The sequence below is a fragment of the Pseudonaja textilis genome, chromosome 3 (genome assembly GCF_049901715.1).
Source record: "Pseudonaja textilis isolate UNSWEBS1 chromosome 3, rPseTex1.2, whole genome shotgun sequence".
NCBI lineage: Eukaryota > Metazoa > Chordata > Lepidosauria > Squamata > Elapidae > Pseudonaja > Pseudonaja textilis.
In genome coordinates, this window is record NC_141992.1 from 10,794,722 (window position 1) to 10,809,618 (window position 14,897).

Here is a 14,897-nt window from a genome sequence, read left to right on the forward strand (position 1 = left end):
TGTTTGCTTAATGACTGCCACCAAAAAAAGGTCATAAAATTGGACCAGTCATGTCAGGATCTGCTTTGCAACTCTAATGGGCAGCCTCCAGTGCAATCGTAAATAAAGGACCACCTATACAAGCATAATTCTTTTTTTATAATATTTATTTATTTATTATACCATTTTCTTTGTTATATATGCAATTTCCATATCCACAATGGCAGTGTACTGAGTGGGTATAATCTTTTTTAAATACAAATAGTCAATCTTATACACACAATAGCTATAACTATTATTCTCAAAATCCATTCACCACATTCTTCACATATCCTTATTAAACATTTTCTGTTATTTAATGAAGTACTGTGTTTGGTTTTGTCTATAATTATTTAATAATATCAAGCATTATAAACATCATACAACCATCACATTTGTAACCATTATCATCCAAATCTATTAATCGTGTTTACTTATCCTCATTATTCAATATTCATTATTTAATTACACATTTACTTCATTTTTATTTACATATTCTCCTTGATTCTAAATTTCTAACTTCTGCTTCTATTTTCTAACCATTGATAAAATAATTCCCACATTAAAAAGTATTGTTTCCTCCTTAACCTTAATTTTCAATGTTAATATATCCATTTCAGTACATTCTAGTATTTTATTACATTTTCCTCAATAGGTATGTTCATTTTTCCAATTTTGTGCATGCATAATTCTTGCTGTTGTTACATGTAAAATTAAATATATATTTCTTTTATTATATTTCTGCAGTAGGACACCCAACAAGAACATCTCTGGTTTTAGGTCTATTTGTTGTTTTATCATTTCTTCTAGCCAATTTTTTATTTTTAATCAATATTTTTTTGCCATAGGACAAGTCCACCACATATGATTGTAAGAACACGGTATCTGTTTACATCTCCAACATCTGGGAGATACGTTTTGGAACATCTTTGCCATTCTTGCTGGTGGCAGATGCCACCTATTAAACATTTTGTAGAGATTTTCTTTATAAGCTGTTGACATTGTCAATTTATAGTTTTTTCCCCAGAGTTTTTGCCATTTATCTAGTTCTATACTATATCCAAAATTTTGGGACCATGCTATCATAGTTTCTTTTACTTGTTTTTCTTCCATTTTAAAATTCAATAAATAGCTATATTTTTTATTAATTTATCATCCATCCCTAAAATCTAATTCTGAAAGTTCTTTGTAAAATCCATACATTTCTGCATCTTTCTTGTATCTTGATTATATTTGCCTAAGTGGCCACCAAGCCAAATAAATTCCTTGATTTTCAGTTTGTTTCAATTTTAATTCCTCTTGTTCATTTAGGATATCTTTATACCGTATAATTTTTTTCCAGTTCAAGAACATTTGTATGTATTAGTGCTTCCATCGTGGATAGCCAGACCAGTATTTTCATGTAATGTTTCTCTTTGATTTTTTCCCATACTAAAAGCAGAGCATTTCTAATATGTCTTTGAAAATATCTGTGTATTTTATTTTTCCCATACCATATAAATGCATGTCACCCCAATTATAAATCATGTACTTTTAAAGTCAATATTCCTTTGTTCCTCAAATTAACCCAAGATAACCTTTTTTTATCTGAATGCCCATCTTTTCCATCAATTCATTGGCCCTTTTCTGTTTGTAAGATTCTTTACCAGCATCTTAGTCTTTATTTTTAATCCTGCTACTTTCACCAAAATCATCTTTTTTAAAATTAATTTAGATCCCATTTCCAGTGGTTCTTCTCGGATAAATACTAGATCGTCCGCAAATGCCTGTAATTTTCTTTTTTTATTTCCATGCCTTTTATTTCTGGGTCTTGTCTGATCTTTCTAATCAAGACTTCCAAAGTTAGTATAAATAAGGGGAGCAGAGGACATCCTTGCCTTGCACCCTTACTTAGGTTGAAATGCTCTGTCATATCCCTATTTACTATCACTTTCACCATTTGTTTAGAATATATTGCCCTAATCATATTTATAAATTTTTCACCAAAGTCCATACATTTTACTTGTACTATCATGGATTGCCAATTCAGATTATCATAGGCTTTTTGTGCATCTAACAAGACCAGTGCCGGTTCTTTTTCAGAGTGTACTTCATAGTATTCCAATGTATTCAAGACAATTCTCATATTATTTTTACTTTGTCTTTGGGGTAAGAAACCATTCTGGTCCAGTGTATAAATTCATTCAGGAACTTTTTTAGTCTCTCTGCTACTATTGAGGGATATATTTTGTAGCGTACATTTAATAACAATATTGGTCTATAGTTTTTTATCTGCTGTAAATCTGAGTCTTCTTTTGGTATTAAGGTAATATTTGCATCTGCCCATGTTTTAGGAAGATTGGCCCTTAACAACACATCATTATAGATTTCCAACATTGACAAACCTAAGTCATCTTGTAGATGTTTATAAAGTTCTGCAGGAAGCCCATTTGGTCCAGGTGTTTTAGTGTGTGTGTGTGTGTGTGTGTGTTGTTGTTTTTGCCTTTTGATTGCTTCTGTTAATTCCATCATTGTTATTCTTTTGTTTAACATCACTTTTACTGTTTCTGGTATTTTGGATAATACAGCTTTTTCTAAAGATTGTTTTATTATATCTTTTGACACTTTTTCTTGACTGTAAAGTTTCCCATAGAATTCCTGGATTATTTTCTTTTTATCTTCATTTTGATCCCCTTCTCATCTATCAGTTTATGTATCATTTTCTTCTCTTTCTCTTTTTTCAGCTTGTATGCTAGCCATCTACCTGGTGTCAGGGTTCCGATGATTGCTCTAATTAAATCATGAGCCTTATTTGCATTTTCAAAAATGTTTTGTCTTGCCATTTTAATCTTTTGTGCCATTTCTTCTTTTTCTACTAAGTTTAATTTATGTTTTATTAATTCCATTTTCTCTTTTTTTGCGGATCTTTCTGCAATTCTATCTCTAGCTTTTTGAGTTCTTCTTGGAGTGTTTTTTTGCTGTTGTTTCTTTTCCTTGTTTCTTCTTGCTATATATGTTATGGCTAATCCTCGCATGTAGCTGTGCTTTTACCGTATCCAAAACATTTTGTAGTAATGTTTCTTCTTTTCTGTTTTCTTTAAAAAAGAAGTCCATTTCTTTTTCCATTATTTATATAAACTCCTTATCCTTTAGTATAGTTTGGTTCAGTGTCCATCCCAGTTTTTTCCTTTGTCCCTTCCACCTAGTTTTTATTGGGTTATAATCTGCCCTTATGTTCATTTCTGTATCAACCTTTTGGACATCTGTTCTCATTTCTGGCGACATCCATATCATTATTCTGGACCATGATTGGTGTGTGTTCGACTAAAATGTATATTAGTTTTTCTTTGGATTTAACTCTTTCCATATATCCTGTATGCCTATTTCTTGTATCATTAAAAAAAAACTTTTGGGGAGTGTCTTTATTTTTTTACTTTTTTGCTGCATCTATAGTCTAGTTTGACATCCACAATTGCATTGAAGTCTCCTATCATACATATGTTTTCATAGTCCATTTCAATTCTTATGGAGCTTTTTATAGAACACTTTTTGTTTGTTATTTAGTGCATATATTGCAATCAAAAAGAATGTGCTTCTGATTTATTACAACCTCAACCATCAATATTCTCCCTTCTTCATCTGAATATAGTTGTTTGGCTTTTAATGTTTAACATATAATGCCATCCCTTTTTTCTCTTGTTGCACTGTCAAATATAATTTCCCAATTTTGGGGTATTCCAATAAGTTGCCATGTTGTTTTTTAATATGCACCAAGGGAAAATACATTTACAAAACTACAAAAATTAAAATTGGACCTAATTTATCTTCATAAATTAGGTCCAATTTTAATTTTTGTAGTTTTGTAAATGTATTTTCCCTTTTCATAGGAGAGTTCAATCCATTTATGTTAATTGATAGTATTATTTCATCTTCCATCACTTCATTTATATATAGGTTTACACTCCTAGTTCTTATCTCCCTCTGTTCTTTTGCTCTTGCACCTTCTTGTTCTGCTCATTCTTTTTTCACTTTTCTTCTACTTTTATTTCTTCTTGTCTTTTACTTTCTATCTCTTCCCTGGTTTCCTGTTCTTCACTTGCAGTAAAATGATGATCAAAAAATTCATATGCTTTATCTAGCGAATCCAGTCTAAATCTTTTATTTTGCCAAATAACCAGGATTCCCTCTGGTATCAGCCATCTGAAAATCACATTATATTTGATCAGTTGTGTTGTCAGAAATTGATATTGTCTCCTTTGATCTCTTACTCTCCTAGGGACCTGTTTCAAAGTCAGAGTTTCTTTTCTTTTATATTTCAAAGGCTTGTCTCTTGATCTTTTAAGTATTTCATCTCTCAATGTCTTTTTAGTAAATCTCACATGTACCTCTCTTGGGAGTTTATGTCTTCTTGTGTAGTTTGTATGAATTCTAAATGTTTCACCTATTTCCTCTTGGACCTCTTGTTTAGTTTTCTGTAGAGCTCCAGCCAACAACTCTGTCATCACATCCATCAGGTCTTCCCCTTTCTCTTCTTTAATATTCTGGAATTTTAGGAAGTAGGCTGCCCTTTTCATCTCCAGAACAATTACTGTCTCCTCCAGGCCTTTGTTAACTTGTGCTACTTTCTCCACTTTTTTCTCTGTTTCTTCTTTTTCCTCCATTTTCTGTACCCTCTGTTCATTTTTTGCTTTTACTTGCTGAAAATTCCCTATTTCTTCACGCATCTTACGTATCTCCCCCTTCAACTTCCCCAGTTCATTTTTGATCTCATCATGATTTTTTACCATGGTTTCTTGGATTTTAACCAAACCTTCCTGAATTGATTGAAGCATCGCTTGAATGTTCTGAAAAGAATTCGATTCCTCCAAACCCAACATACTTCCTATAGATCTTTGACTGGATGGGCTGGATGCTGCTGAAGAAGCTTCTTGGGTGAGAAGCGAAACGTCTTCAAGGAAAAACCAGAAAGTCAAGTTGCCTCTTGAAAAAGGCACCTTTGGGACGGCTGGTCTATATAGTTAATACAAGAATTATTGAAATAAATAAGAAGCACTGATATTTTTTCCAAATAAAGGCAGTCCTCGATTTATGACCAGTCACTTAGCAACTGTTTGAAATTACAACCCCCAAAGAAGTACTTACAACCCAGCTCCGAAGTTTCCCCCATCACCCTGCATTTCAGACACTTGACAACCAGCCTGCATTAATGGTTGTTTACAGCATCTCGAGTCACATGACAATTTATAATGTTTTTGCTAAAAACTGGTGTTCCGGTTTTCAGCAAAAATGCACCATAGCAAACACAGTTCATTTAACAATCACGGTATTTACTTAATGACTGTCTCAAAAAAAGGTCGTAAAATTAAATCAGTCATGTCAGGATCTGCTTTGCAACCCTAATGGGCAGGCTACATTGCAATCGTAAATCAAGGACTACCTATACAAGCATAATTTTTTATGGGGGGCTAATATAATGATCTATAAAAGTTCCACAGAAGGCTGACAGCTCTCTGAATTGTTACAATCCTCCTTGGACCTCCACTGATAAACTGAGAATGTCCCTTCCCATCTCACACCTGTAGGTGCATAACTGGCACTGAAAGACCTACTATTTACCCAAAGTGCCCTATAACTATGTTAAGTTTAAGATGCCACAATTATAGCATGACTCAATTGGTTCAGCTAAAGGTGATCTGATTTTGTGGCATAAAATTGTTCTACTGTGAGGCTGAGAGGTCTCAAAACACTAACTGTAAAGATTTCCCCTAACCAAAGGCGTCCCCAACTCCTGGTCTGTGGTCTGTGGCATGCTAGAAAGCAGGCCAGCCACACAAGCAAAGCCCCATCTGTGGGATGCAGGCATGTGAATCTTCCCCCACCCCCCACCCCCAACCTCCGGTCAACCAAAAAACCTTTCTCCACAGGACCTATCCCTGGTGCCAAAAGGTTGGGGACCACTGCCCTAACCATTCATGTCTGACTCTAGGGGGGTGGTATAATGAAATTAATTTCTATTCCTACCTTAATATGTAAAAAGACATTTAAATTGTTAAGTTAAACTTCTTACCTGGAAGAAGAGCTGCTCGTTGGAGGCCCTCCACTGCCCAAAAGACTAGCCAGACCAGGACCTGTTAGAGCACCAAGTCCACCTATCAGCACAATTAACAATAAGATTTTTTTTTAAGTAATTTCTTAGGAAAAAGTTTATCAAAACATGCATTTGGAAAAGTTTATTCCACACCTAATTTCCTTTATAGGTCTCTCGTGAGAGGCCAAATTGTGCATTCCCACATTGTAAAACTGTTATCAGTGATCTTGATCTTGCTGCAAACCCTCAAAAACAATCACCCAAATAATACTTGTCTTCCACAAATTTCATATATCAAACCAATCTTGAATCAAACATGATCAAACAAAAATCCAAAAGTTCTAGACCAGGGGTGTCCAACCTTTCACCTTCCCTGGGCCACATTAGAAGATGAAAATTTGGTTTGGGCCGCACATAAAATAAAATAACAGCAATGATACCTGATCATCCAAAAAAAACCATAGAAAACATAGTTAACATATTAAATTTATTTGGAAATGAAGTTAGTGAGATGTTTTTATTATTAATTATTAATTAAAAATTATTTATTTTTTATCATGGTTTTTTTATCATGGTTTATTTTCCGGCCAAATTTTGCGGGGTGGGGGGAGAAAGCTCGCCCGCCTCGCGCCTACCTCTCCTCCTGCAAATGGCCCGGCTGGATGAGGCAGGACTGGAAGGCAGAAGCAGCAGCAGCAGCGGGGGCAGAAGCAGTGGTGGGGGCAGTGGCGGTGGGGGCAGAAGCAGCAGTGGTGGCGGGGGCAGAAGCGGAGGCAGCGGGGGCAGAAGCGGCGGGGGCAGAAGCGGCGGCGATGGCAGTGGTGGCAACAGCAGGAGGTGTCGCTCTGACGGCACCTGCTTTTTCTGTTGCTCCTTGGCCTGGCGCTCGCCTCGCCCTGCCTCGCACCTGCTTCTCCTCCTCCTCCTCACTGGCTCTGGCACAAAGGTTGGGGTGGGCACTGGGCCGCATTACAAGGTGACCTGGGCCGCATGCGGCCCTTGGGCCGCAGGTTGGACAAGCCTGTTCTAGACCATACATTCAGAACTGCAAATGATGGAGATCAGTTGCAATACTTTCAGGGCAAAAGTTCACAATTGTTACCATCTTCAGAAAACAATGTCCTACTTTGGAACCCTGAACAACAGTAAGTCAAAAAGAACCACGTTGGCCATGTGAGCAATTATTCTATTAAAGGAACCTTTCACTTTATTACTTGACATTCTAAGCTCCAAGTCAAGGCCTCGATAACCAGCCAGTAGTGGAGAAAAATCAATAGGGATCATAATACCAAATGATCTACTCCTTCCCAAAGCATCTGTAGGTACACCTCCCCCACAATATATCAAATTATCCCAACATGCTTACTTATCTCATGCCACACTAAGACAGGTGAATGAAAAAAAGGGGAGGGGAGGAGAGGAAATGGTTCTTCATCGTGTTCTTTATATTTTGAATATATGTTTTACTTTTATTCATAAACATTTTGAATACAGTGTATTGCCAAGGCATATCATTTACAAAAAATCAAAAATAATACAGAGATATTAACATGTATGCTGATAACAATAATAGTAGTGTAACAAAGTCATTTTAACTAGATCTTTCTTTATATTATGTTTATAATTCTGTGAATTATATCAATCTATTTATAATTATAAACCCTCTTTTCCAAGTTAATAAGATTTGGATGTCTCAATCCTTCCATTGTGGGAAGCCAGACTGGTATTTTCATGTAGTTTAATTTTTCCCCATATCAAGAGTAAAGCATTCCTCACATAAGGCCTTTGAAAATATGTATGTATCGTACTCCTTCCATACCATAAAAAGTATGCCATCCTAATTGAATATCATGTCCTCCAATAGTAATAATCTTCTTTTACCTATGTCAGTACCAATGCCTGATAATATATCTCCCTATTTGGTAATCCAAAACCTCCATTGCTTTTAGATTCCTGTAACATTTTCAGTTTTATTCTTGCCTTTTTCCATTGCCAAATAAACTTCAGAATTGTTTTAATTCCTCAAAGTATTTTTTTCTCTATTCTTATCGATATCATTTGGAATATAAAAAGTAATTTCAGTAATATATTTATTTTTATACTGTTTATTCTCCCGATCAGTGATAGTTGCAAGTTCTTCCATTTTTCCAGATCCAATCTAATTTGCTGCATTAGTTTTGTATAGTTATCATCTTTAATTGTTGTACATCTTGCTGTTAACTGAATGCCTAAGCATTTAACTTTCTTTGCTATCTGGAAGTCTATTTTCTCTGTCAATTCCTTTTCTCTTTATCTGTAAGATTTTTAACAATCATTTTAGTTTTTTCTTTATTTTCTACCCTGCCTCATCTCCCTATCCCTCAATTTCCTTTAGGACTAGATTCTTTTTTTAAAAAGATATTTTTTATTCAAGATTTAAAAAAAAAATTAAAAAGAGAAACATGTTCTCACATTTTGCAGCGTTATCATAAGTGTACATATCTATTAGTGTCAATTAAATTCATTTAGTACAAATATATCTATATCTTATTTACTAAGTCCTTACTAATTTGTATTATTATTGCATTGCAATATTATTTACATTACTTTACCTTTATACATAATTATATACATATTCGTCCTTGTTCCTGTTTTTCCTTAGAATTTATTTAATCATTTTCACTAAACATCTTTACTTCCTTTTTACTCAACCATTTTAGAATTAAAAATAGAATTAGAAGAACTTTATCATTGTACAAGTACAACGAAAATGCTTGTAACTGTTTGTAATACAATAAAACCAAAGCACTTAAAAATGAAGATAAGAAAAATAGAGTACCCATGTCTCCATTTGCAATTTGAGAGTACAATATCTACGAATATACACAAAATATACTTCCAACACTGACTGTAACGCTTAGCTGAGTATAATACACAAGAGATGTATTGTGCTGTAATATGTTATTATACATCTGAATGGGGTATTGAGATTTCACATCTTTTTACATCTTAATAAGGTAGTGACTTTGTGTTTATTTGCAGTTCGGATGGCCCAGGGAAAGAAACTATTTGTTAGTCTAGTGGTGTGGGATTTGTACCATATATTCCATATTGTAAAGAAATCTCCTTCGTTATTTTTAGTAACATGGTTAATCTAATTATTTCTGCACATTGGTGAATTTTATTGATTACTGCCAGGTCCGTGGGTACCATTGTTGATTTCCAGTTTTGGGCAAAAGCTATCCTTGCTGCTGTGATAATGTGTAATATTAAATGTTGATGCTTCTTGTCCCATGACAATTCCTGACATTCCCAATAGAAAGGTCGCTGGGTTAAATTGGATCTTTTGATCTGTCAGTTCTTCTAGCCATGCCTGAATCTTAAGCCACTATTTTCGCGCTTGAGAACATGACCACCACATATGAAAATACGTTCCATGGCTATGATTGCACTTCCAACATTTAGGTGACAGATTGGGGAACATTCTGGCTAATCTTGCTGGTGGCAGATGCCAGTGATAAAACATTTTGTAAATATTTTTCTTATAAAGAAACTGATAACATTAATGTATAATTAGTTTGCCATATTCGTTCTGATTGTTGTTCCCATTGAGTCAATACTGTGGCCACAATTTTTAGCCCATGTTATCATATTCTCCTTTACTGTTTCCTCTTTCATTTTAAATTCCTAGCAAAGCTCCCGTTACTTGTCCCAGCTTTTATATGTACCCAGGCAACACACATTTGAAATGAAGGATGGAATTATTGTAAATACAAAATAAAAAACTTTTTTTAAAAAAAAACTTTATTTCTTCTTGCATTGTTTTACTTGTATATGTCTTATACTCCTCATCGCTTATTTCTCCAAGTTCTTTGGCTATTGCTCCTTTCCGCTTTGCTCGTTCTTTTTCCTCCAGTTTGCTCAAGTCTTGTTGTGGATGCTTTTCTTTCATCATTGATACTTCTTGGCCTTTATGCACTATTTCTCCTCTCGTTTCCTGTTCCCCTTCCGTATTGAAATGGCAATCATAAAATTCCATTGCTTTATCTAGTGAGTCTAGTCTGTATTTTTTTTTCCTGCCAGGTAACTAATATTCCTTCAGCTATCAGCCATCTGAAATTCACATTGTATTTGATCAACACTGAAGTCAAAAAGCGGTATTGCTTTCAAAGGTCCCTTACTCTCCTAGGAATGTGTTTCAAGACTACCAGTTGTTTTTCCTTGTATTGCAATGGTTTGTCTCTTGCCTTGTTAAGGATCTTATCTCTCATTGATTTTTTCACAAATCTTACATGTACTTCTCTTGGAAGCTTGTGTCTTCTTGAATAAATTGTATGTATTCTGAAAATTTCATCCATTTCCATTTTCTGTTTATCTATCCCTAACACCTTCACCAGCAATTCTTCCATTATCTCTGGTAAATCTTCCCCTCCTCCTCTTCTATATTTTGGAATCTCAAATAGTGTGCAGCTTTTTCTGTTTCCAACATTATCACAGTGTTCTCTAATTCTTTGTTTGCTTGTGTCAATTTATAGTTTATGTCATCCACTTTCTTCTCTACTTGTTCTGATTTTTCCTCCTCCTTCTGGATCCTTTGCTCATGTTTTGTTATCCTTTGTTGGAATTTCTCAAGTTTTGCATCCATATTTTGTACTGTTTGTTTTCTCTCTCCCATATTGTTTCTTACTTCCCCTATGTATTTCCTTATCTCATTGTGGTTTTTTGTCATGGTCTACTATAATGTCTGGAGCATTGCCAGTATCTCTTTTAGAAAGGCATTGCATTTTTCCATCTGTAGCATACTCTCAATTGACCTCTGGTTGGATGGACTTGAGGAGGCTGATGATGGTGTGGAAGATGCCTTCTTCCCTATTCTGGTTATGTTTGAGGTTGGCATCTCTATCAGAAAGAAGAAGCCAAATTACAACTTCAGCTCCCTCCAATTCAGGTTCAGTCAATCTTCAATGTCTCAATGTATCTCAAAGCCTCAATATTTCAATACCAAAATCAAAATCAATTAAGTTTATAATCCGTAAGGCCCGCTGTAATCCCAGTCTTGACTTTTTACTATTTCAATAGCTTACAGGGTCAGTCCACGAACCCAAAAAAGTAGCAAAAATCAAAAGTCAAAAAGTAAAAGAGAAAATGGAGTTATTTGTCCTTTTTTTTTATAAATTTTTTTTTATTGTTTTTTAACATACAAACACAACAAAACATAAAAGCATCAGCTCCCCCATATTTTTATACAAACAGTAAGTCGGTTGGTCCATCAGTTTTGTGCATTCATCTCATAGTCACAATTACAATTACCTTATATAATACTCTTATCAATACAAATTTATGAATCATAGTATCGCTATTAAAAAAAAGAAAGAAATTTGACTAAACTTTATTCGATCATGCCTTTATGAGATAACTATATTTTAAATATTTTATTCTAAAACAAATCTTATAATCATACCAATTCTATCCTAAATAGGAAAGAAAAAAAAAGAAACAGAAAAACTATTATATAAATATAATATCAAACACCAATAAAAAGAAAAGGAAAATAAAATCAATATTATTCCTTATTGTCTAACTTTTATATTTTAGTATTTCATCATTCAACCATTGATAGAAAAGATCCCAAACTAAATAAAATTGTTTATCTTCTTGCTCTCTAATTTCAAAAGTCAATCTACTCATCTCAGCACATTCCAAAATTTTCTTTACAACTTCTTCTTGCAATGGAATTTTCTCATTTTTCCAATTTTTTGCAAATACAATCCTAGCAGCAGTCAATACATTTACAATCAAATATTTCAACTCTTTACTATCAGTATCTGGTAGGATTCCCAATAAAAAAAACTCCGGTTTCAAGTCTATATGCTTCTTTGTCATTTTTTCCAACCACATGTGGATTTTAGTCCAATATTTTCTAGCATCCTCACAAGTCCACCACATATGGTAGTATGAACCAGGTTTCTGATGACACTTCCAGCATTTTTCGGATTTGTTCTTGAACATTCTTGCTATCCTTGTCGGGGGAAAATGCCACCTGTAAAACATCTTATACAAATTTTCTTTATAGGCTGTAGACATTGTCATTTTATAATTTTGCAACCATAATTTCTGCCATTTCTCTAAATCAATCCCATATCCAAAATTCCTCCCCCACGCAATCATAGTTTCTTTAACTTGTTCTTCCTCAAGCTTAATTTGCAATAAATAACCATATAGTTTTTTAATCACCTTTTCATCAGTACCCATCAAAATCTTATCTAAGTCAGTTTGTTTATCATAAAATCCCTCTGCTTTGGAATCCTCATAGTACTTTGAATGTATTTGCAAATATGAAAACCAATTCATCTGTATACCTTGTTCTTCCAATTTTTGCATCGATTTAAGTTCACCCTTTTCATCTAAATAATTCCCCATAGTTAACTGTTTGTTCCTTTTTATAAATTATAGGATAGGAGAACGCTTCTATCGTCGATAACCAAACTGGAATTTTCAAATAACACTATTTTTTTGTCTTCTCCCAATTTAACCACAGAGACTCCCGTATATAATGTCTTCTAAAATACCCCTGTGTTTTGGTTCCCTTGTACCATAAAAAAGCATGCCAGCCCAACAGCAAATCATGACCTTCTAATGTCAACAATCTGGTTTTCCTTAATGTTATCCATTCTTTAACCCACGTCAAGTTTGCAGCTTGGTAGTACAACTCCCAATTAGGCAGACCAAACCCTCCTCTAAATCTAGCATCCTGTAAAAGCTTTAACTTTATTCTTGCTTTCTTGCCTTGCCATATATACTTCAAAACAATTTTATTTAAATCCTCAAAATATTCTTTTCCAAGCCTAATTGGTATTGTTTGAAACAAAAATAAGACTCTGGGTAAAATGTTCATCTTGATTGTTGAAATCCTTCCTATTAATGACAGTTGTAAGTTTTCCCATTTTTTCAAATCTTGGGCTATCTGTTGTTTAAGTTTAATATAATTATTCTCCTTCAATGTACTACATCTTGACGTCAAGTATATCCCCAGATACTTAACCTTGTTTGTAACTTGAATTTTTAACAGTTCTGCCAACTCTTCTCTTTGTTTCAGCAACATATTCTTTGACAAAATCTTTGTTTTATCTCTATTTATTTTCAGACCAGCCACCTCCCCATAGGCCTCTATCTTTTCCAACAGTTTCGAGGCTGTTTCTATAGGATCTTCCAAAATAAAGACTAGGTCATCTGCAAAAGCTTGTAGTTTGAATTCCTCCTTTTTGATTTTCATTCCTTTTATAGTTTTATCTTCTCTGATATTTCTATTCAACACTTCCAAAGTCATTACAAATAACAAAGGCGAAAGAGGACAACCTTGTTTTGTACCTTTTCTTATATTAATAGAATCTGTATATTCTCCTTCCATCATTACCTTAGCTGTTTGTTCATTATAAATTGCTTCTATTGCTTGAATAAATCTTCTAGCAAAGCCCATCTGTTCCATTAGGAGTACCATAAACCTCCAATTTACATTATCAAATGCCTTTTGAGCATCTAAAAATATCAAAGCCATTTGCTTTTCAGGGTGCACCTCATAATATTCCAAGGTGTCTAAAATTACTCTCATATTATCTCTAATTTGTCGTTTTGGCAGAAACCCATTTTGATCTGGGTGGATGAAATTATTCAGATACTTTTTAAGTCTTTCTGCCAATATTGAAGCAAAAATTTTATAGTCTGCATTTAATAAGGAAATCGGTCTATAATTCTTGATTTGAAGTAGGTCCGCCTCCTCTTTTGGAATAAGTGTAATATAAGCCTCTGACCATGTTTTAGGAATTATCTTTTTTACCATGACTTCATTCATAACTTCTAACAATGGGATACAAAGTAATTCTTGAAAAGTTTTATAAAATTCTACAGGAAGTCCATCTGGACCTGGTGCCTTTCCATTATTTTGTTTCTTAAGTGCTTGGCTTAACTCCATCATTGTTATATTGCTTTCTAGCATTTCTTCAATCTCTTTAGGTATCTTAGGTAAATTTACATTCTGTAAGTATTGTTTAACTTTCTCCTTATCAATGTCTTCTTTCTTATACAAATGCTTATAAAAATCATAAATAATCTCTTTTTTTTCTTTGCTGCCGTAACAAATTTTACCTTGGTCATGTATTAACTGCAGTATTTTCCTCGACTCTTTCTCCTTTCTCAATTTGTATGCTAGCCATCTACCTGGCTTATTTGCATCCTCAAAATAATTCTGTTTAGCATTCCTAATTTTCTGTGCCAGTTCTTCTTTCTCTATTAAGTCCATTTTATGTTTAGTTATATCCAGTTTCAGTTTAACATCTTTTCTGTGTGGCATTTTCTGTAATTCTTTTTCAAGTCTCTTATATTCATCATCCAAGGCTTTAAGAGTTTGCCTTTTCCTAATATTCTTTTTTCTTGTATAGTCTATTATCAAGCCTCTAACATAGGCCTTCATTGTGTCCCAAACATTCTGTGTTGAGGTGTCTTCTTTTCTATTCTCTTTAAAGAAGAAGGCCAATTCTTTCTCCATCCATTGTATAAATTCCTTATCCTTTAAAATAGCATTATTTAATGTCCATCTCGATCTTTTCCTTTGTCCCTTCCATTTAATTGTCAATGGGTTATGGTCAGCCCAAGTGCTTGTTTCAATATTTACTTCTTGAATACTAGACATTAAATCTGTTGAGATCCAAATCATATCCAGTCTGGACCATGATAAATGCCTATTTGAATAGAACGTAAATTGCTTAGATTTATCATTTCTTTCTCTCCATATGTCTTTTAAAGTTAATTCATCTATCATTTTAAAAAAGGATTTAGG

General features: G+C 34.0%; 1 protein-coding gene across 3 annotated transcripts in view; it reads right to left on the reverse strand.

Moving 5' to 3' along the window:
- ADRM1 (ADRM1 26S proteasome ubiquitin receptor) overlaps nucleotides 1-14,897 on the reverse strand; it is a 37,201-nt gene that overhangs the window by 7,040 nt on the left and 15,264 nt on the right. For 2 of the 3 annotated variants that reach the window (XM_026697405.2, XM_087928919.1), the window contains exon 6: nucleotides 6,065-6,146. In XM_026697405.2, the coding sequence (XP_026553190.1) occupies nucleotides 6,065-6,146 (82 nt within the window). The remainder of the gene's footprint in view (nucleotides 1-6,064; nucleotides 6,147-14,897) is intronic. The other variant, XM_087928920.1, reaches the window with a different exon arrangement.